At 44.9% G+C, this 22126-nt stretch overlaps 1 protein-coding gene across 1 annotated transcript in view; it reads right to left on the bottom strand.

Annotated features, from left to right (window-relative positions):
* PCSK2 (proprotein convertase subtilisin/kexin type 2) overlaps positions 1-22126 on the bottom strand; it is a 274633-nt gene that overhangs the window by 8301 nt on the left and 244206 nt on the right. The window contains exons 9-11 of the mRNA XM_043602927.1: positions 13882-14097; positions 11538-11638; positions 4599-4826 (exon numbers count right to left, since the gene is read on the bottom strand). Coding sequence (XP_043458862.1) covers positions 4599-4826; positions 11538-11638; positions 13882-14097 — 545 coding nt within the window. The remainder of the gene's footprint in view (positions 1-4598; positions 4827-11537; positions 11639-13881; positions 14098-22126) is intronic.

Below are 22126 nucleotides of genomic sequence, written 5' to 3'. Positions count from 1 at the left end.
GCCTCACAAACGCACAGAGCTGGGGGATCACGAGGGATCCATCCTTGTCCGGAGAGCGCTCAGAAAACAAGGCCTGCTATCAACGTGTACCCGGACTAAGCTGACCATTCCTCTGTAACCGGGCCACCTTTCTGTTAATTGTGGGCGGAGCTAACTGTGGATAATGCCTTCATGGCATGGCCGTGGGGACGTCTCGGCCCCTACCTGCTGCTGCCTGAGCTGTAAAGGAGCAAACACCATAAGCCTTTCTCCCTCTTGGGAAGTCCCTTTCTGCAAACCTTTCCCTCTGTTCAACAAGGGAAGGAGGTTCCAGGCGCAGGGCTTTGACAGACGTTGGAGTTGCTGGTTCTGCGAACCAGAATGATTTACTTTCTCTTCCTGAGCCTCCTGCCCTCTCACCTGTAGATGAGACTACCCCTGCAGCCTCCTGTGATGAAATGAGGCGGTGGGAGAAAAGCCGCAGCCTCTGCGAGCAGCTCTTCTGGGCCCGCCCTCTCCCAGGACAGCCTCAGGCAGCCGTCTGGGCTGCTGGAGTGTCCTGCAGGCCATGTGTGGGGGGAGCAAGCAGTGGACCCGAGCGCAGGGGGCCCTGGGAGAGGCACAGGCTGTGAGACTGGGTCGGCTTTCCTTCAGGCTGGACTCTGGACACCCCTTCGTGGGGTTGTTATCCGATGTACACTTCGGGTTCTGTGTGCGTTCTTTAGCAGCCTTACTGTGATGGCATAACGACCAGATGGGGGTCGGGGCTGAGCTGTCCAAGATGGAGGCCGCCTGCCACATGAGGCCACTGAGACTGAAATGAACTGAAATTGGGCCCGATGGAAACTTTGGTTCCCAGGCACACGAGCCACGTTTCCAGCGCTCCCTAGCCACGAGCTATTGTACTGGACGCTCAGATACAGAACAGCTTCACCACGGTACCAGCCTTCTGGGCCTTCCGAGTGACGCAAAGACTGTTCCGAACTCGAACAAGGGCAGCACAGCGGTCAATGCCCGTTGAATGTTTCCTTTGGATCTACCCTTCCCTTCCCCATTTGGACAGTGGTTCCCAGTCTGGTCTCCATTCTGTCACCCTGTTTGTAGTCTCTGGCAGAGACAAGGACTCCAGGAGGGCAGTTACGGAGTTTGGGGAGGGGGCCCACCCTCTAGGTGGGTGTTTCAGAGTCCCCGCCCCAAGGAAGGTTTTACTAGAGGAAGCCCCCCAGGCCCTTCTGCTATCTGCTGGGCCTCACCTCCTCCAGCAGGGGGTCGCTGAGATACACGGAGAGGCTCCTCAAGCGATGGAGTTCTGGCATCGGAGTGCCTGGGTTCAAATCCCAGTTTGGGGCTCAAGAGCTAGGTGTTCTTTGGTGTGCCCTTAACCTTTCTGAGCCTCTTCTCACATGTAATGGCACTCCCCAGCTGCCAGCAGGGCGGTCTGATGTATTACCTAATGTAGGGCCTGAGTGCACAGTAGGAGCTCCCTAAGGCCAATGTCATATAATGAGACAAGCCGAGGGGTTACATTCAGATGGGCTTTGTTTCAAGTCTCGGTTAGACCTCTGTGACCTTGAGCACACTTCTTGTGCTTTCTGCATCCGCCTCCCCGCCTCTTCCTCCCTCCCCGCCTCGTGAAGAGGTAACAGTGATGGCACATACCTCCTGGACTTAACCAGGATTAAGTACAAATAGTGTAGGTCAAAGGTCTCACCCCAGCCACCTAGGAGGTGCTTCTCTCTGAGGCACAACATGCCTCACTTTGCTGTCCATCCTGCAAAATACTCATACCCTGGGTGTGTGAGGTAGGGCACACCCTCAACGGGGTGGCTAGATAGCTTAGGTGGGTGTAAAAGCACACGGCACACAGTAAGTGCCCAATGAAAGTTAATTCCTTACTTACAGCCTCCATGACCTTGACCGACTCGACCAATTTGTCTGGGCCACTGTGAAGCCTGTCTTACCGGGAAGAGGGGCACAAGGATGAACAGAAATGATTCAGGTGCATGGCAGCCTTGGGAAAACTGATAGGAAGGCTGCAGGAGCAGCTGTTTTTTACTAGCATGTCAAGTGGGGCTTATGCAGCTCTGTTTAAAAAAAGTTATTAGTGGGGCACCTGGGTGGCTCAGTCCGTTAAGCATCCGACTTCGGCTCAGGTCATGATCTCACGGTTCGTGGGTTCGAGCCACATGTCAGGATCCATGCTGACAGCTCAGAGCCCTGAACCCGCTTCGGATTCCCTCTCTCTCTGCCCCTCCCCTGTTTGCACCCTGTCTCTCTCTCTCAAAAATAAATAAACATTAAAAAAACAGCTATTAGAGAAAGGACTTGGGCTGATGCTTTACTTTTCCACCTAGTGCTAGCGGGAGCTCTGCTTAGGAGATCATGGACTGGTCATGGACGATACAATGTCCACTTAGTGCCATTTTCTGGGGGTCCAGGGAATGAACAGTGAGGACGGTGGCTCAACCAACAGTGGTTGGGATGTTGGGAGGACAGTGTAGGTCACAACTTTGAATTCATATAGGAATCAGACAATTATGGCATCTAAAATTCTACATTATGATCTTTCCTTTTCCCACAGTGTGAACTAGGAGTGTCCAAAGTCACAGATGAGAGGGAATGGGAAAGCTACATTTACTGAGTGCCTACTACGTGCCAGCATTATGTCTGTTGTCTTATTAAGGTCTCCTAGCAGCCTGGTGAGGAAAGAGAGAAGGAGGTTTTGCTTTTGGAAATAAGGAGGGAATTCAGGGGGTACAAGACTTTAGATGGCAGAACCCCCTACATATTAATTTGCACTAACTTGTAAGGACAATGTAGCTTTTCCACATGCCGGAGTGGTATCAGCACTTCCTCAGAGTCTGCCATCAAAGAGCCCAGAGATGTTCATATCCCATTACAATTACCGACAGTATCTTCGAGTAGCATTTTGTTTATCATTGCTGCTCTGAAATGATTGTGGCCATTAGACTTGCATTAGACTCCTGCCGCTAGGAGCTTTTTACGTAATGTGTTGATGAGAGAAAGGACATACATTACTTCATCACGAATTTGTTTTTCAACAAATTTTTATACCTAGTTTTTAATATCATTGGCTTCCTTTCTTTGTAGTCCTATGTATTTTATCTAGTGCATCTAAAAACATCGTGCTGAGATGGGGTCCGTAGACTTCACTGTCCTGGCAAAGGGGCCAAGGTACAAAGGTTGAGGATTGCTAAAAGAGATGTTCAGGGAGGTCAAAAGTATTGTCCCAGTTTGGTGAAATCAAGATTGGAGTCTAGGTCTGAGTGACTACAAATCTGCAGAGGATCTAGGACCGAGGGTGAAAAGAGAGGGAGGATGTGCTCTGAGCGTCTCACTCTGACCAAACTCAGATGATCGACAGAAATGAGGCCAGCGTGGGTGGTTAGAGGGATGGGTTTTAGCACTATTTAAATGACATAATCGCAGGTGTGTTTTCAGAATGGAACACTGCACAACAATGAGAGTGAAGGAGTCACTACTGCACATGAGCACTGGGGTGGATCTCATCAACATAATATTGAGTCAAAGAAACTGGACACATCCCTATCATGTGATTCTAGTTAGATAAAGTCCAAGAAGTGGTAAAGCTAATCTATAGGGACAGGAATGAAAATGGTTGTGTATAGGACGTGGGGATGAACCGGAAAGGGGCACGAGGAATCCTTCTAGGGTGATGGAATGTTCCATCACGTGATCGGGTGGTGGCTACCTAGATGTATACATCAAAACCCAAATAATACATTTAAGTTCTGTGCGTTTCACTGTATGTAAACAATGCCTCCATTAAAGATAATAATGATAAGAATTGCTACTTTCATCTTACTGACGAATCAACGAGGAGAGAAATTAAATACAAGGGGTCCTTATTATCCAATCCTCTTGCTGTGATTGGAAGTTAAAAGGGACGTAGGTGCAGGTGACCAGACTGGTGGTTTCTGTGTGGGGAACTCCTCACTCAAATCCCTCCAAATGGCTATCTACCTCACTCAGAATCAAATCAAGTCCTTACGCTGCCTCACCAATAGAACGAATAACAAAATTGTGTTATAGTCACGTAACAGAACATTGTTTAGCCACGAGAATAAACCAACTACAAGTATGCTAAACATGGATGAATCATTCTGAGTTAAAGAATCCAGATATAAAGGAGAAGACAGTGTCTCGTTTCATGTATATTAAGTATAAAACAGGCCAAATAATCTATGGAGTTAGAAGAATAGTGGTTACTCTTGGGGAGGCCATGATGGAAGGGGACACAAGGGACTTCTGAGATATTGGTCACGGTGACGGTCTATTTAGTGATCTGGGACCCAGTAACACTGGTTGACTTGTGCACTTAAAAATAATGGTATAAGCCAGTGAAACAATAAAGGATCACACCTAAAAGCACGGGTTCAGAGTCACCTAACTGTGTTCTACGTACACGGGGCTCCTGGGCTTGTGCAGCTCTATAGCTCTGCCTGGAAGCTGGTTGTCCCTGAATCAAATCCAGTGTATCTCAAGCAGACAGACAGAGAGGGAATCTGAGATTGTTGCCAATGCCACAGCACCACCTCTGGGGTGTTTTCAACATGCAACTGCCACCCCCCACTTACTCAGGGTCCTGCACGGAGCCTCCTACACAGTGGAATCTCTCGGGCACAGTTTTCCAGTCTTTAGCCATTTTCACCATGGCGCCTGCATCAAGGACCCCATAGCCAAAGAGGTGATTAAACTCCAGGCCAACCCCATTCCTCCGCCATTGATGGACCTCGTCGTGAAGCTGGTTCCGTTTGGAGGTAAGCACAGTCAGATGCTGTATGTCTCTCCAGGTCAGACCCAGGCTGGATACCAGAGGCAGAGAGATTTGAGAACAAGGGTAAGGGGGAGGGCACAAGGCAAGAGAGAGAGAGAGAGAGAGAGAGAGAGAAAATGACTAAGCACATATACCACATATACCCTTTGTAGGATTTGGAACATCTATGAACCGCGAAGGGAGGATTTCCATGCACCATCTAGAGCCATTATATATCTACATTTAAACATCTTGTCTTTCTTACTTAAATAAATTTACTTCAAATGCACATTCTAACACACACTGGAATGGCTGAAATGAAAAAGACTGACAATACTAAGTACTGGCAAACATGTGAAGCCACTGGGACCCACATACTTTGCACATGGGATTGTAACTTGCTGCTGATACTTTGGAAAACCATTTGGCTGTATCTTCTCATGTTGTCCCAGTGTCCAAGCTATGGCCCAGAAGTTCCATTCCTAGGTATGCATCCCCCCCAAAATGTGTGTATATATCCACCTGACGTGTACTGGAACGTTCACAGGCCCAAACGACAAAGCCCCAAATACCCAGCCACAATAAAATGAATAAGCCAACTGAGGTGTATTTATTGGATGTGAAATACTGTCCTACAATGAGAACGAATGAACTATAGCTACGCTGAATAATACAGATGAATCTGTCAAATGGAATGTCACCCTAATGAAGCCAGACACAGAAGAGAACATACTGTATACTATTTCTTTTGTTTAAAGTATCAAAACAGACCCAAGTAATCTGTGCTGTTAGAAGTCAGGTTAGTGGTTAATCTTGGAGGGGGGGCTGGAAGGTGACACAAGGGAGCTTCTGGGTGAAGGCAGTGCTCTGCTTCTTGATCTGGGCGTTGGCTCCATGGATATGTTCCATTTGTGCAAATGAGGCTGTCATTTCTTCAAGGGCAGAGATGGTATCTTCAGCATATTTGTGTTCCCTGGGCCCAGGACAGCAGTCCTTTGTACCCTGTTTGTCCAGTGAATAAGCACATCTGCTTGCAGACGCTACTGTCTTTGGAAATCAGCGTCTAATATAACTCACTGCCTGTGTTTTTCAAAGGGCAAGTCAGACCCATCTGTGGGCCAAGAAAGCAACTTAACTGCACAGATTATCTATGTGGGCTGCACATTAAAATCTTCTGGTGAGACATTTCAAATCCCATTGCTTAGGCCACATCTCAGACCAATTAAATCAGAATCTCTGGGAGTTAGACTCAGGCTTTGGAAATTGTTAACACTTCCCAGGCCAATTCTAGTAGACAGCTAGGCTTGAAAACCCATGCTTTAATGAATGGGACTATCATTAAAAAATGAACAGAACAGAACAGAAAAGAATAAGGGCATGCATTAGCATGTACTACGGGAAACTATTTTTCTTGGAACTGTGTATATGTGTGTGGTGTTGGGATGCTATGCAAAATTTATTCCTGAGAGTCATAATCAAAAAGTTGGAAAAACCCTGCACTGTGGTTCTCTTTAGAAGTCAAATAATTCAAAAGACCAGGAACAACATAACTCATTTGATTTCAATACATGCAGCGTTCATTGGTTCAAAGCCTTGAGTCAGAGCCAAAATATGCCAATGATTCATGTACTCTTGCAATGCAGACCTTCAGCTATTAAGGAGAAAGTTTCAAGGAAGGTCACTGCTTATTTGGGAAATTTATGAACATATCTTGATATGGTTCCCAGGACCCAGGTGAATGGGGTGAAACTTCCAGAAGTTGATTATGGCTAAAAGCTCAGTGTTTTGGTGGAATGAGATTCTGAATTAATTAAAAACAGAAGTGTTGATAAATGAGGAGCTGGTGGTCTCAAGATGATCTGAGGGCAGGCTGGCAGGTGGATTATCGCCCATCTTTGCTGGGGGTTCCGCCACAAAAAACATGCAATGCTTCCTGGAGCTTGGAGAGCTCGTTAGATATTTCTCCACAGATTTATTCTCATGGAGTCCATGAGAAATAGAATGCATCAGAACAAAGATCTTCTCACTTCTAGAATAAACCACATAGACCATACTCTTATGTAACGGAGTTTGTGACACTGTTTGGCCAGCCATTTATGCATACCTGAGAGGTAAAACTAAGTCCCTCATGATTCCCCCTTCTGAACACTTTCAGAATTGATGGAATACACTGTTGTGCAAAACAGTATTTCTTCCATCTGTTTTAAGCTTTATTCCTACCATGGTAGCTCAAGAATTGTAGGCTATGCTTATCAAATAATAAAAAATTGTAAATTTACAGATGATCTACAATATAAAGGTCACTGTGAACAGTGTAATAGGACAAATAACATGAAAAATATTTTATATAATGGTTGGGAAAATAAGGCACAGGTATATGGAAAGGTCCTGCACAATGAAGTGATTCTATGAAGGTTCACTGAATGTATACCAGCTCTAGGCACTGTGATAGTTGTGGGCATGTCATAGGAAGCTCCCTGTTCTCTCAGAGGCTACAGCCCAGTGGGAAAGACCGATAACTCAGTGTTTAAAAAGGGAGGGCTGCCATGATGGGGGAGCTCTCAATACCAAGAAAACCAACAGTGGAGCTGATGTGTTATCACATCTAGGGGCCTTCAGACTCTGGTCCTCAAGTCTCCTGAATCAGAATCATGTGGGGACTAGTGACAGATGTAGATTCCTGCCTCAGTGCCCTTTCTATATTTTTAAGGTAAGACAACAGAGATCCAGAGGTGGTAAATGATTGCCCATGTAGATACCGGGAGACTGGAGGACATAGCTATTGTCTCCCTCATATCTACCCTCCCTGTTCCTTTTTAAGAAAACCTCAACTTTATTCAGAACAGCAACGTTACCAGCTACAAAGCTATAGTTCCCAGCCTCCTCTGCAGTCTGGGGTGGTCATGTGACAGTTCTGGTCAATGAGAAATAAGCAAAAGCCACTGGGTGAGGCTTTTCAGAAAAAACTTTAGACGAGGCTGACTCCGATGGTGGGTATCTTTTGTCCCTTTGCTCTTCCAGTTTTTTCTATCTGAAATATCAGCGTGATGGCTGGAGCTCCAGCAGCATCTGGAGAACATGAAAGTGGACGAGTAGAAATCTAGGAAGAGCTGGATTCCCCACATCCCAGGGGCACCCTCAAAGTAGCCCTGGGCTCCTTACCTCTGTTTCATCTTTCACATGGCAGAAAAATAAAACCCTGTCTCAGTTTAACTACTGTCATTGGGATTTTCTGTTTCCAATCTTGACCCAGTCAGAGGCAGAGTCCAGATGGTCACCTGGCAAACAACAGTATATCCTGATTCATAGGTTCATGGAGCTCTTGCTTTACTGCGTGCCCAGGCCACGGAGCTTCCACAGGCTGGCTACTTACAGAGTCCCTGGAACAGCGCTTGAAAAGACAAATCCCTGGGCCATCCATAACCCCAGAGACTTGTATTTGGTGACTCTTGGTTGAGATGTGGGCATCTATTGTTTTCAAAATTCCATCCAGTGCTCAACGTTACCAGTTATCAGGGAAATGCAAATTAGAAGTAGAGTACAATTCTACTGAACAGTCATAAGAATGGCTAAAGTGTGGAAGACTGGCAATACCAAGTGTGGGCAAGGATGTGGGGCCACCGTTAACCCATACTGCCTGAGCGAGCGTCAATGGCTATTTGGAAAAACTTTGAAAAACTGTTTGGGGGTATCTACTAGCACAGCACATATGTATATCCCATGACTCAGCATTTTGAGTGCCTGGTATGCACCCAACAGAAATGCATTCATACGTTCACCGAAAGAATGAATATGTAAGAATATTCACAGCAATATGACTCATAATAGCCCCCACCTGGAAACAACCCAAGTATTCATTTATGCAGTGGGGTAATTAACAATGAGGATGAATGACCCATAACCACACACGACAGTATGGAGGAATCTCTCAGACATACTATGAAGCAAAAGAGCATATACTGGTACTTAGGTAATCGTCTGTTTCTTGATCTGGATGCTGGTTAACAGGGGTCTGTTAGCTTTGTAAGAAGTCACTGAGCTGTATCTAATATTTGTGCACTTTTCTCTGTGTCTCTTATGCTTCGATTAAGAGTTTACATGAAAAAAAAAATCCATCTTCTGGAAGGTCAGTTTTGGAAACTTTAGTCAATATGTGGGCCATGTTACCACAGATGGTTCCATCAAGCCAAAAAATTACCTCTCTATGACTTACCCCTCAAACCCAGCTCAGCCTTCTCGAGCCACACAGAAAGCCCTGGGTCATGGACAGAATGCAAAATATTTGTAGCTGGCAGTCACCCCCCGCCCAAAGAAATCATTTGGAGTTTTTTCTACTGTTGGTCACACTGGGAAATGTGAACAATATTCCCTGTGACTCAAGAAGCCATTTTCAAGCATATTGGCAGAAAAGTACATTATTCAAGTAGTGACTGGGCAGGACAGAGGAATAATGGCTTCCCTTTTTTCCCCTGGAGTCCTGGGGGGTAGTTGTTCCCCTTTCATGGGTCCTGATGGGCATACATTTACGTAGGATAATTTGTTTATTGCATTCAAACTGCTTTGGAAAAGCTTTCTTATCGGACCTCTGGGTGGCAAACATCCCTCGACTGCTCTCGACACAACTGGGGGTCACCAAGGTCCCCCAGTTGTCTCATCTCACAATAAAGAGAGATGAGTTGCAGGAACTGTTCATGGAGGGGCTTTCCCAGCTCCTCCCCCTGGATGATCTCCTGGGGCTATTTTGTTCTGACCAGTGGTTTTAACTGCTGGCTACTGGAGCTGCTTTGCCGACAGGTGCAGAAAGCCAGAGGAGCCTTGGAGATTCCCTCCCAGGCATGGCTCTCAGCCAGTGACTGGCCACCACCAGGACATGGCAGGCCAGCATCCTTGCCCTGAGGGAGAACATACTCTGAGGCATAATTTACACGCCAGAGCTCCCCATGGGATCAGGCTGAGGCCGAAACTTCTGAAATTGCATCCTTACTTGGATTCTTCCTCATCCTCAACCTGCTTCCTCTACTTTATCCTGGTTTCTCCCAAGAGCCCTTTCTGAATAAATTGCTTGCCACCAACTTCTGTCTCAGGATGTGGACCCAACCTCAGGCAGTTGGTGTTCTCGGGAATATTAGGACTAGCTCCTAGGATGGGCTTGAACCACCACTGGCGAGGATCACTTTTTTCCTCTTTATGGCAACAGAGATTTAAAACCATTGCTCCAAAACAAAGTGTGCCCAGGTGGTGATGCCTTTTCTGTAAGGCTATCTGCAAGGGTGTTAAAGAATGGCGAATGATTGGTGCACAGCCCATGAACCCGTTTAGAGATCCAGCAGCCTTGTTCCATTATGTTGATGTATTTAGGTTGTCCTTTTGTGTGCACAGAGGACTGGGCAACTGACTCTTTGCTTGCCAAAATGCAAGGCGACTTTGAGTCAAGTTCTGTCCTCTTAGATGGAAAGGGTGACCAGAAACCCCTTCTCTGTTTTGGAGCACCCCCGCTCCCTGTTCTCTTCAAGGCTCAGTGGCAGCCAGCAGGCTCCCACTGTTTGTCTGCTCCCGCCTGGAGTGAGCAAAGCCAGCTCAGACACCGGGCCTGACAGGCCTTGAGATAAACAGTTTCATCTTCAGGAAATGCACATACGAAGCAAGTTTTGGTTTCTGCGCTTCACAGGAACACGTCAATCTGTGTCTCCTGGAATCCTAAAATTTCCACCTGATTTTTGCTAGAAGAATCAGAGTTTGGCCTGATCCAATGAAAGGAGTCACTCCCAGTTGGGGGCCTTATCTGTAAAAGGAGGGCAATTACGCCTTTTCTGCTTAAAGACAGAGTGTTGGACTAGATAATCTTTCAAAGTCCTTTCCTATCCAGGAATCAACGCTTACCTTCTTTGCAAGTCAGAAAGCACGCTGTATATATGGAGAGAGACGAGGAGGGCTGCCTGGGGATTGACGCTAGAAGCTCCGGTTGCCTAGCAACGACTGACAAGGATGGGACCGCAACGCCCCTTCCCCAGGGACCTGAATCCAACCGCTCACAAGTTGCTGGTGCTGCATTCTTGAACAACTCCCCACAGCGTGGGCATCTGCAATCACACCATACGGGTGATGCCTGAGACCACATGTTCAGCTCTCAGAGTAGTGGGTGGGTAGGAAACTCTGTTGGGGATCAAATCCAAGTGTGTCCAGCAACAGCAATATGAGGCCTCTCCGTGGGATGGTGAGAAAAGAGAAGATAATCTCCTCCTACCTGTAGCTCGGAAGGTTTCTTAGTAAAGCCCATTTCCTGGTCTACATTGTGTGATTCTGCCCACCTCGTCTCAGTGTTAAAAGTGAATTCGCCTTATAAGCTAATGAATCTTCACTGCGGGCATTCTGATTACCACACGTTCTGAAATGCTTTGCTAGATACTAGTTTGGCAATAGTTTTCTTTCATTTAGCTGATGGTATTATGGAAGTAAAACAGTCGAAGGATCCAGATGGTTTTCACAAAGAAATATCTACCTGCTCCTACTTGGTATCTGAGTAAGCAGCTGATATGCACTATGGAGTGTCGGGGTATTGTGCTTTCCTAAGGATGTTATTTGTGGAATGTGTGTGTATGTGTGTATCACTTAGGGCCCATGGTTCATTCAGAAATGTCCATCACAGTCCATTGGCCCTGACTCTTCAACACTCTCACACCCACTTTTGCCTCCATAGACACTTGGTATTGGGTAGAAAGACAAATGTTAGTCCACCCTTGGCCCCGAGACGGAAACATACTTAGCCTCTAAAGCCAGTGCAAACACTCCAGCTGCCTCGGGGGCAGCCGCGGATGTCCCAGAATGCCTCAGAGTGCAGTTGCCATACAAATCTGTGGTTGCCTGGAAGGGAAGATATTCAGTCATGAGTGAATAAGTCACGCTAGTTTGAACCCCAAAACAATATGAGGCAGAGGGTTGTCTATTTCTTTTATTTAAGTTCTACCTTGTTCCGAAGATTAAGCTGAAGGTAAGGATAAGCTAGCATCCATCTATCTATCTTGCCATACCTTTTATTCAAGCTTCCTAGTAGCCCATGCAAAAAGGGACAACCCGTGCCAGTCTGAGTGCTCACAAGATAAAAAGAAGTCAGTTGTTCAGAGAGGCATATTTGCAGTTACTCCAGAGACTAGAGACACATCTGTTTCCTGGGTCCTGACAGGAAAATCTATAGGTGAAAAGTTGACAAGTCAATACTACCTCCAAGTCAGTGCAACCATGAGTATCGTTGCCCTGGGATCGGTTGGGAAAACCCAAGCTCACAGTGTCATTTGTCCCCCTTCAGAAAGGAAAGGGTGGCATTTCCAAAGAGGGAGGAATAAACGTGCTGGGCTAAAGTTTGCCTAGAAGGACAGGCCAGTAAAAAGAAGATGTTTCTCTAGATCCCATGAGGAGATTCTGGGACACATGGAGCCACGATAACGGATGTGTGAGAAATCACTTCCAGAATTCTTAAGTGGGGAGACTGATCCATCAGGTTTTAAAGGACTTACATGAAGAAGAAAAAAACTGCTCATTTTCAATGAGCCAGGGTGAAAGCCAGGGGGTTCATTAAGATCATGTATACACCACAGGACTTCTCCTTCCTCTGTTTGTCTGTAGGATCCTCAGAAAGGCCTATTAGCTTGAGGTACAAAGTGTCAGGGGAGTTTAAAGGCATCTATTGGGGGAAAGTTACAATATTCAGAGAGAACTCAAGGCCCTTCCCGGGTCCAAGAAGAAAGAGAGTCATAGACAAGGTTGAGGACAAAGTGACACCATTGGGGTAGGGAGGGACACCTTCCGGGGGTGGGGGGGAGCGGAGGAGTGAAGCATCACAAGCAGAACAGGATTGGGGCCTCCCTCACTTCCTTTCTGCTCTGCTCTTCTCCCTTTATGCCCATATAGCTCTCCTAGGATAGGAGAGGCTGAAGCCTTCTTCTGCTTGGGAGGAGCGGGCATACTTGCTGGTTCCCCAAGACCAAGGGGGAGCTCAGGAGGGCTCAAGGAAGGAGGCAGGTAAGGTCTGTGTCCCTTCCATAAAGGGATCTCTTGGCTCCCAGGAGAGGTGAGGTGGGTGGCCAGTCAAAATGGAGCTCAGCAGAACCACTGAATCACCAACCAAATTCCGGGCTTGGGGGTCTGAGGAAAGGCTGATATGTGAGTGAAATACCCAGAGAGAGGAAGAGATTCAAAAAGGCTCATTATGCTCTACTGATTAGATTTTAAAGGGATTTGGAAAATTCACCATGTTACCTAGCTGCCCAGGAAGGAAGGACTGCTCAGAAAAGTGCACTAAGTAATCTAACTCTGGGATGCTTAATCTTTTATTCCCTCAATTATGGACATATTTTAAAATAGAATGAAAACCATTGCTCTTGCCTTGAGAAAACATGTGTGTGCCCAATTTTGGAGGGCTTATGGACCTACTATTTTTTAATTACTGTAATAAACGGATGGGCTCTTGGCTCAGATGGTGTGATGCCTCAGTTCTTTTCTTTTCTTTTCTTTTCTTTTCTTTTCTTTTCTTTTCTTTTTTTTTAAGAGAGGGGGACAGAGAGAGCGCGAGAGCGCTGGCGAGTAGGGAAGAAGGGCAGAGGCAGAGAATCCTAATTAGGTTCCACGCTCAAGGCAGAGTCCGCCCCTGGACTCTCTCCCACAACCCTGGAATCATGACCTGAGCCGAAATCAAGAGTCAAGGCTCAAGTGACTGAGCCCTCCAGGTGCCCCGATGCGCTAGTTCTTAATATTAGTTCTCCTTATAAGTGGTGTGCTGCGGCAACTTTTTGATCATCAGAGTTTGTCATTATTTGTAAGGCAAAACAATAAACAAGAAAGACAACCTATGGAAAATATGCTGGAAAGGAAGCACAGTTCTTGCTTCCGACTTGCACACCGTATGGCTCTACCTTGATAACAAAGCATTATCTGCCCTGAAAGACAACGGATCTCTAGAGCCTCGACAGGTGCGCTGACTCTTTGAGGGTAGGAGTCTCCTTCTTCCCATGAAGTCACACAGTGGTGACGCATGACGGTCACTCTGTACCTGACGTCCCATAGCGGCTGTGCACTTCACCGCCTCACCGAGGGCCCGGGGCTGCACTCACCACGCCGGCCTCAGGGTTCCTCTTCCTCCCGTTGCTGAAAGTGGAGGCCAAGGTGGAGGAGCAGCTCTCGTCGTACAGGGCGGTTCTGCCGTCGTTGATGGCCGAGTTGATGGAGATGGTCCACATGCTGGAGGCGTAGCCATCACAGTTACAGTCGTCGTAGCTGCCGCCGTCCCCGGAGGCCCACACGTAGATGCTGCCTTTGCCGCCTCGACCCTGGGGGGGGGGGCACAGGGAGGGAGGCCACCAGATCCCACGCGCCCCGCGGGGGAGGAGGTGGTGAGGGCTGCAGGGGACGAGGGGGCGGGGCCCCGGCCCGGGGAGGAGGGGGCGGGGCCCCGGCCCGGGGAGGAGCTGGCCAGCCTGGGCGAGCCAGGTTTCCTCGGCATCTGTGAGCGGCTCTGTGTGCCTGGAAAACCACTCTCCTGCCCACAGGGCGCTGTGAGAATGCTCCTTCTTGTGTCCGAAGGATCCAATACAAAAAGTTACCTGACTTTAGTGTTTGAGCTTGGGGGTAACACGGTAAGAAAACCTGGAAGAATCGCCTTAAAATTTACAAGAAAATTGCTTTTAAAAAGCTAGAAAGGTAGTACGTCCTCATGGTAAGAAATCAAAGTATATGAAAAGAAAAAGGAAAGAAAAACCCTCCTACAGGTCATCATTATCACCCAATTCTTGTTCCTCCTTTCAGACTTTTTTTCCAGCAAAAATGTAAATGTACATTTATATTTATCCTTAGCTCTATAAGATGTAAAAGATATTTATATATCTCTGATTTTCTAGTTATATATTTTATATATACATTTACATATATACGTAGATATTTTAATTTTAAAATACACATTTTACTCCAACATATATAAATCTTGCATATCAAATATGTGTGTGTGTGCGTGCATGTGTGCACGCTTGTGTGTGTGTGTGTGTGTGTGTGTGTGTGCGTGTATTTACCTGGTTGGATCATACTAGAATTCTTTTAAACACAATATTATATGACATTTTACCTGTGTAAGGGAACACCAAATATAGGAAGAAAGTTTTATATGAACAAAAATAACTTTAAACACATAATAATATGCACAATGGTTATTACTATGTACTAATTAGTTATAAGCAGCAAGCTTAGCTATAAATCCCTACAGTTCATGTTGCTCTTCTGTTCAACCACATTCTTATTTGCCTGTCCTTTTTTTTCCCTGTTCTTTGTTTTCTAGGAGTATTCTCTCTCCCTCCACAACCCAGGAGTGCCCATCCCCTCTGGCTTCCTATGTTCTGACTCTGGGGGCAGTAGGGCTGGGGGTACTCTGTTTCCCTGCAGGCTAGGTGGGCAGGGCAGATCAGCCATGCAGTGTGGGAGGTAAGGGCAGGTGTACAGCCTCCGCCCTTACCCCCCCTTCCTTCATGGCTTGGCCCAGGGCAGCTCAGTAACTCCCCAGGACCAGAAGATATGGATGTTATGACAGAGAAAGTCTGTCCCTGCGTGGCCATCAGGGGTCTATGGTCCTGACTCAGGGGCTTAAGGGCAGAGATGCCAGAAGGCAGAGAGACAACCGGATTACCTCCAAGGTCTCTCTGCCTCCTGGCAATGAGAAAAGACATTTTGATTGCTTCTAACAGGACTTGGAGTTAATTAGCCTGTGATTGACTGAGTCGATACATCAACAAAGATTTATTCAGCCACCAGCTGAGAACGGTCACAGTGTCTTGGAAAATCTATACTGGAAAACTCCACTGAAGTCAGTAACTGCTCTCAGAAACCAGGACAGACGGGCAAGTGTATCATCCCTACAGCTGGTGCAGGGGATCACATGCTCAGACAGACTCAGATTTGGGCTCAATGTCAAGAAATGGCACCCAATGAAATTGAGACAGCTGTGGATCAGGGTAAATGGGTGAAGCCCACCAAACGTGGAACTTTCCTCTGATCCAGTCCACAGATGGGCTGCTGGTGAGACAAAGCAACCTTTGCTAAAAGGTAATCGGTGCTGGAAGCATTGTCACTGTGTTGTAGGGTTTTGGGAGACGATTGTGACTCTAATTTTTCAGGCTTCTCTGTATTCATGCTTCCTCTGCAATATGACTTTGCAGTCTTGCCCACCAAAAGGAGAGGTGTACTTCCCACCCCTTGAATCTGGCTGGCTTCCTGTCTTTGGTTTGTCCAACAGAAAGTGGTGGAAAGTCAGGCTGTGTCAGTTCCCAGCATAGGTCTCAAGAATCCCTCAATTCTCTTGCACCATGGAACAAACCTGAGTTGGTCTGCTGGTTGATGACAGATTTAGCCCAGATTACCATCCCAGCTGACAAGCCCACAAGTGGCAGACATAGGAGGGAGGCTACTCCAGACCAACCGGTCTGTAGTTCACCTTCTAGCTGACCACAGATGCATGAGTGAGTCCAGCTGGCATGAGCTGAGGCTGGCCCAGATCAGCAGAACAACCCAGCTGACCTGCAGACCCATAAGCAGGACTTAAATGGTGGTTGTTTTAAACTACTGAGTTTGGGGGCAGTGTGTTATGTGGCCTGGCCCACTGATGCACAGAGCACAACTGTCAGCCTGTTTCTGAGGAGTAAGCAGCAAACATTAGTTTTGTATTGAACTGTAAGACTTGCCCACAAGACTTGCCACTGTGATTCCTAGCAATAGTAAGCCTTGTTTTTTTCTAAGATGTGGTGTGTGTGTGTGTGTGTGTGTGTGTGTGTGTGTTTATATGACATAATAATAGTTACATCTAATGATTGGGTATCAGGACCAAATAGTCCCCAAGTAGTCTGGGGACAGATACATGGGAAAAGGGCACCTATAAGAGAGCTGAGACCTGGTTATGGAATGGGTCTGTTGCTGGCACACCTTACTTTCCTGTTAATTGATGCCCCAAGATCTAGTTCTGCCCCCAGCTGCTCCTGAATGGGAGCTGGGCAGAAACAGACCGAACAACTGTGACCCATATTCCAACAATAAGCTGTTGGGGAATACAATGAAAGAAACTAAGATGATAATGAGAAGAAACACTACTATGGCACTTACTGTATGCCAGGGACTGCCCTAAGGACTTTACATACTAACCTATTGAATTCGATGTGAAGCACCATTTATACTAACCACAGGAAGGGTAAAATACTTAGAAAGAAACCCAAGAAACTAAGAAAAAAAAAGAGCTAAGTACTAAATAAGACTTTGAAGCCTTTGAAGACTATGGAGGGACACATGAAGATTTGACCCAATGGAAAGACACATCAACACATGATGATCTTGGACAGAAAGAAAGCATTGCAGAGATGTCGATTTTCCCCAAGTTAACATATAAATTTAACATCCCAATCAATACACTGTATCAATCAAGGTTCAGTCAGGCAAATAATGCTGTACGTAGTTCAACAGAAGGAATTTTATCCAGAGACTCCATGGTAAAGGAGAACCAAAGACCAGATGGGGTTGGGAGGCTCACCTAGAGACTTGGATGAGATGGGTCAGCAGTCTGCACTGCAGGAGGGAGCTGGGCCTGGAGGGTGGGCTCTCTGCTGGGGCTCTCCTACCCTTCGTCAGTTCACATGCTCATATAGTAGACCGGCCGTCAGACTTGCCCCAACCCTTTACATTGGAATTCCCTTCTCCACCTCCACTTCCCCTCCTATAGGACTTTTTCTTTTCTTTTAAGAAGGCAAGTGCATTTATAAATTTTTTTTAAATGTTTTTTGTTTATTCTTGAGAGAGACAGAGCATGAGTAAGGGAGGGGCAGAGTGAGAGTGGGACACAGAATCCGAAGCAAGCTCCAGGCTCTGAGCTGTCAGCACAGAGCCTGACACGGGGCTCGAACTCACGAGCTGTGAGATCATGACCTGAGCCGAAGTCGGACGCTCAACCGACTGAGCCACCCAGGCGCCCCATAGTGTTTATTTATTTTTGACACAGAGAGAGAGAGACAGAGCATGAGTGGGGAAGGGGCTGAGAGAGAGGGAGACATACAATCCAAAGCAGGCTCCAGCCCGACGCGGGGCTTGAACTCACAGACCGCGAGATCATGACCTGAGCCGAAGTCAGACACTCAACCGACTGAGCCACCCAGGCGCCCCTGAACACATCATCATCAAATAGTGAAAATTTTACTTCTTCCTTTCCAATTTGCATGCTTTTTGTTTTTTTGTCTTACTTAACTGCTGTAGCTAGGACTTCCAGTACTATATTGGGTAGGAGTGAGCAGAGTAGGCAACCTGGTCTTGTTCCTGATTTCAGAGGAAATCCTTTCAAATTTTCTCCATTGAGTATAGTGTTAGCTGTGCGTTTATTGTATCTGGCCTTTATTATGTTAAGCTATGTTTTTTCCACATCTAATCTATCAAGGATTTATATCATGAAAGGACGCTGTATTTTGTTAAATGCTTTTTCAGTATCTATTGAGATGATCATGTGGCTTTTATCTTTCATTTTATTGATATGATTGAGTTACATTTATTGATTTGCATATGTCAAACCATCCTTGTATCCCAAGGATAAATCCCATTTGGTCGTGGTGTATAATCCTTTCAACATATTCTTGAATTCAATTTGCTAGTATTTTGTTGTGGATTTTTGCATCTATATTCATCAGGGATATTGGTCTATAGTTTTCTTTCCTTGTGGTATCCTTATCTGGTTTTGCTACCAAAGTAGTGCTGGCTTCATAGAATGAGTTTGGAGGTGTTCCCTCTTCTCAATATTCTGGAAGACTTTAAGGAGGGCTGATGCTAATTCTTCCTTAGATGTTTGGTAGAATTCACCAGCAAAGCCATCTGGACCTAGAGATTTCTGATTTCTGTGTTATTTTTTAATTGACTCAATCCCTTGATTTGTTATTGATCTGTTCAGATTTTCTATTCCTTCCTGATTCAGTCTGGGTGTATTGTTGCTAAAATGTATCCATTTGTTCCAGGTAATGTAATTTGTTAGTATATAATTATTCATAGTGGTTTCTTAAAATTCTCTATTTCTGTAGTATCGGTTGCCATGTCTTGTTTTCCTTCTAATTTTGAGTCTTTTTTTTTTTTCTTAGTCTAGCCAAAGAATTAGTCTCGCTGTCAAACGTGTTTATCTTTTCAAGGAAAAGGTTTTTAGTTTTGCTGATCCTTTCTACTGTTCTTCTGGTCTTTATTTTGTTTATTTTTGCTCTGCTTTTTATTATTTCTTTCTTCGGCAATCTTTGGACTTGACTAGTTCCTCTTTTTCTAGTTCCTTGAGGTGTAAAATTAGGTTGTTTGAGATTTTTCTTATTTCTTAATATATGTGTTTATTGCTATAAACTTTCCTCTTAGAACTGCTTTTACTGCATTCTACAAAATTGGGTATATTGTATTTTCATTTTAATATGTTTCAAGATAATTTGTTTCTATTTTTAATTTTTTGAAAATGTTTATTTATTATTTTATTATTTTTGACAGAGACAGAATGTGAGTGGGTTAGGGGCAGAGAGAGAGGGAGACACAGAATCGGAAGCAGGCTCCAGGCTCCGAGCTGTCGGCACAGAGCCCGACAGGGGGCTTGAACTCACGAGCTGTGAGATCACGACCTGAGCCAAAGTCGGAAGCTCAACCAACTGAGCCACCCAGGCGCCCCAATTTGTTTCCATTTTGATTTCTTCTTTGACCCATTGGTTGTTTAGAAGTGTGCTGTTTAGTTTCCGCATATTTGAAGATCTACTCACTTTCCTCTTGTTGAAACTTCTAATTTCTTGCCATTTGTGGTCAGAGAAGATAGCTGAAATTGATTTCAATCTTTTTCAATTTGCTAAGATTGGTTTTGTGGCCTGTCATATGATCTATCTTGGAGAATGTTCACAGGCACTTGAGAAGAATGTATGCTGTTGGTGGATGGAACATTCTGTATGTGTCTGATAGGTCCATTTATTTTAGTGTGTTTCAATTCCATTGTTTCCTTGTTGATTTTCTGTCTGCACAATCTCTCCTTTGCCGACGGTGGGATAGTGAAGTCCCCTCCTGTTATTGTATTGTATATTTCTCCCTTAAGATTTGTTAGTATTTGCTTAATATATTTCAGTGCTCAGATGTTGGGAGTGTATATGTTTATAGTTGTTATGTCTTCTTGACGTACAGAGGCTCCCCAATTTATGATGGTTTGACTTAGAATTTTTTTACTTTATGATGGTACAAAAATCATACTCATTCAGTAGACACGATGCGCTGAATTTTGAGTTTTTAATCTCTTCCTGATCTAGTGATATGCCGGACTCTGTCATGATGGTGGGAGGCAGGCAGGAAGCTTCAGTCTACTCACCCACATGATCATGAGGGCAAGCAATTGGTATACTTGCAACCGTTCTGTACCCACATAATCATTTTGTTCTTCACTTTCAGTACAGCGTTCAATAAATTACCTGAGGTATTCAACTCTGTATTATAAAACAGGCTTTGTATTAGATGGTCTTGCCCAACTGTAGGCTAAACTAAGTGTTGCTAGCACATTTAAGGTAGGCTAAGCTATCATGTTTGGTAGGTTAGGTGCATGAAGTGCATTTTCAACTTATATTTTCAACTTTTGATTGGTTTATCAGGATGTAACTCTAGTGGAAGAAGATCGGTGTTGACCCTCTTATCATTATATAATGACCTGCTTGGTCTCTTGTTGCCAGTTTTGGGCTTGAAGTCCATTTTGTCTGACGTGAGTATGGCTACACCCGCTTTCTTTTGGCTACCATTTCTTGGAGTATCATCCTCTGTCCTTCACTTTGAGTCTAAGTGTTTGGAGCTGGGAAGAGTCTCCTGAAGGCAGCATGCAGTCGGGTCTTTGTTTCAATTCATTCAGACACTCTGTTCCTTTTGATTGGTAAATTCAATCCATTTACATTTAAGGTGATTACTGATATATGAGGACTTACTATTGCCATTTTATCTTTTGTGTTCTGATTGTTTTGTGTCTCCATTGTCTTGTCTTTTTCTCTTTCTTTCTTTCTTTTGTTTGATTTTTAGTTGGTGGTTTTTTATGACATTTTGCTCAGTCCTCCCCTGCTTTTTATTGTATTTTATTTTTTTAAACTTTTTTTCAAATGTTTATTTATTTGTGAGAGAGAGAGAGAGGGAGGGTGGGAGGGAGGGGGAGAGAGAGAGGAAAACACAGAATCTGAAGCTGGCACCAAGCTCTGAGCTGTCAGCACAGAGCCTGACGTGGGGCTCGGACTCACAAACTGGGAGATCATGCCCTGAGGCGAAGTTGGAAGCTTAACTGACTGAGCCACTCATGTGCCCCCTCCCCTCCCTTTTTAGATGTTTTGTTTTTGCTCTAGATTTTTGTTTTGTGGTTCCTGTGAGATTTGTATAAAATGTCTTATAAATAAAATAATCCTTTTTCTGTTGATAGCAACTTATCTTCATTTGCCTCTACAGGTTCCGGCATTTTCCTCCTCCCTTTTTATACTTTTGTTATCACAAATTGTCTCTTTTTATGCTGGGAGTTCGTTTCCAAATTGTAGTAGCTATATTTATTTTTAACGCCTTTTTCTTTAAAGCTTTATGTTACATTTAACATCCTATTGTAAGAGAGGGTTATAATTTTATGATTTTATCTATCACCTTTGTAAAAATCTGGGGTATTTTTGTCTTTTCATTTTAGGCAGAAGAGCTCCCTTCAACATTTTTTGTAAGGCGGGTCTGGTGGTGGTGAACTCCATCAGCTTTTGTTTGTTTTTCTCCTTCATATCTGAAGGGTCACTTTGCTGAATAAAGTATTCTTGGCTGGAAATCTGAATTAGGACATTCACTCTCTCCTGGCCTGTAGTTTCTGTTGAAGAAATCTACTGATAATCAAATGGGATTTTCTTTGTAGGTTATGTTCTCTTCTCCCCCTCAGCTGCCTTTAAGAATCCTTCTTTATGGTCAATTTTTGACAGCTTCGTTATAATATGTCTTAAAGAGGATCTTTCAGCATTGAGATCCTAAGGTGACTAATTAGCTTTGTGGACTTGTATGTCTAGTTCTCTCCTTAGGTTTGGGAAGTTCTCAGCTATTACTTCTTTAAATAACCCTTCTGTCCCCTTCTCCTTCTGGTATATCCGTAGTTCTTTTGTTGGTCCCCCTAAGGGAGTCTGATAGCTCTTGTATGGTTTCTTCACTTCTTAAAAATCTTAGTTCTCTCTCTGCTATTACCTGAATTATTTCTAGATTCTTATCTTCTGGCTCGCCTGTTCTTTCTTCCCTCCCATTTGCTCTGTTTCCAATACTTTGTAATGTGTTCTTCATTTCCTCTGTTGAGTTCTTTAG

This window comes from Prionailurus bengalensis, chromosome A3 (assembly GCF_016509475.1).
Source record: "Prionailurus bengalensis isolate Pbe53 chromosome A3, Fcat_Pben_1.1_paternal_pri, whole genome shotgun sequence".
In the NCBI taxonomy this organism is placed as follows: Eukaryota; Metazoa; Chordata; class Mammalia; order Carnivora; family Felidae; genus Prionailurus; species Prionailurus bengalensis.
Note: the sequence above shows the minus strand (reverse complement) of the source record. Positions and strands in the feature narration are given on the sequence as shown.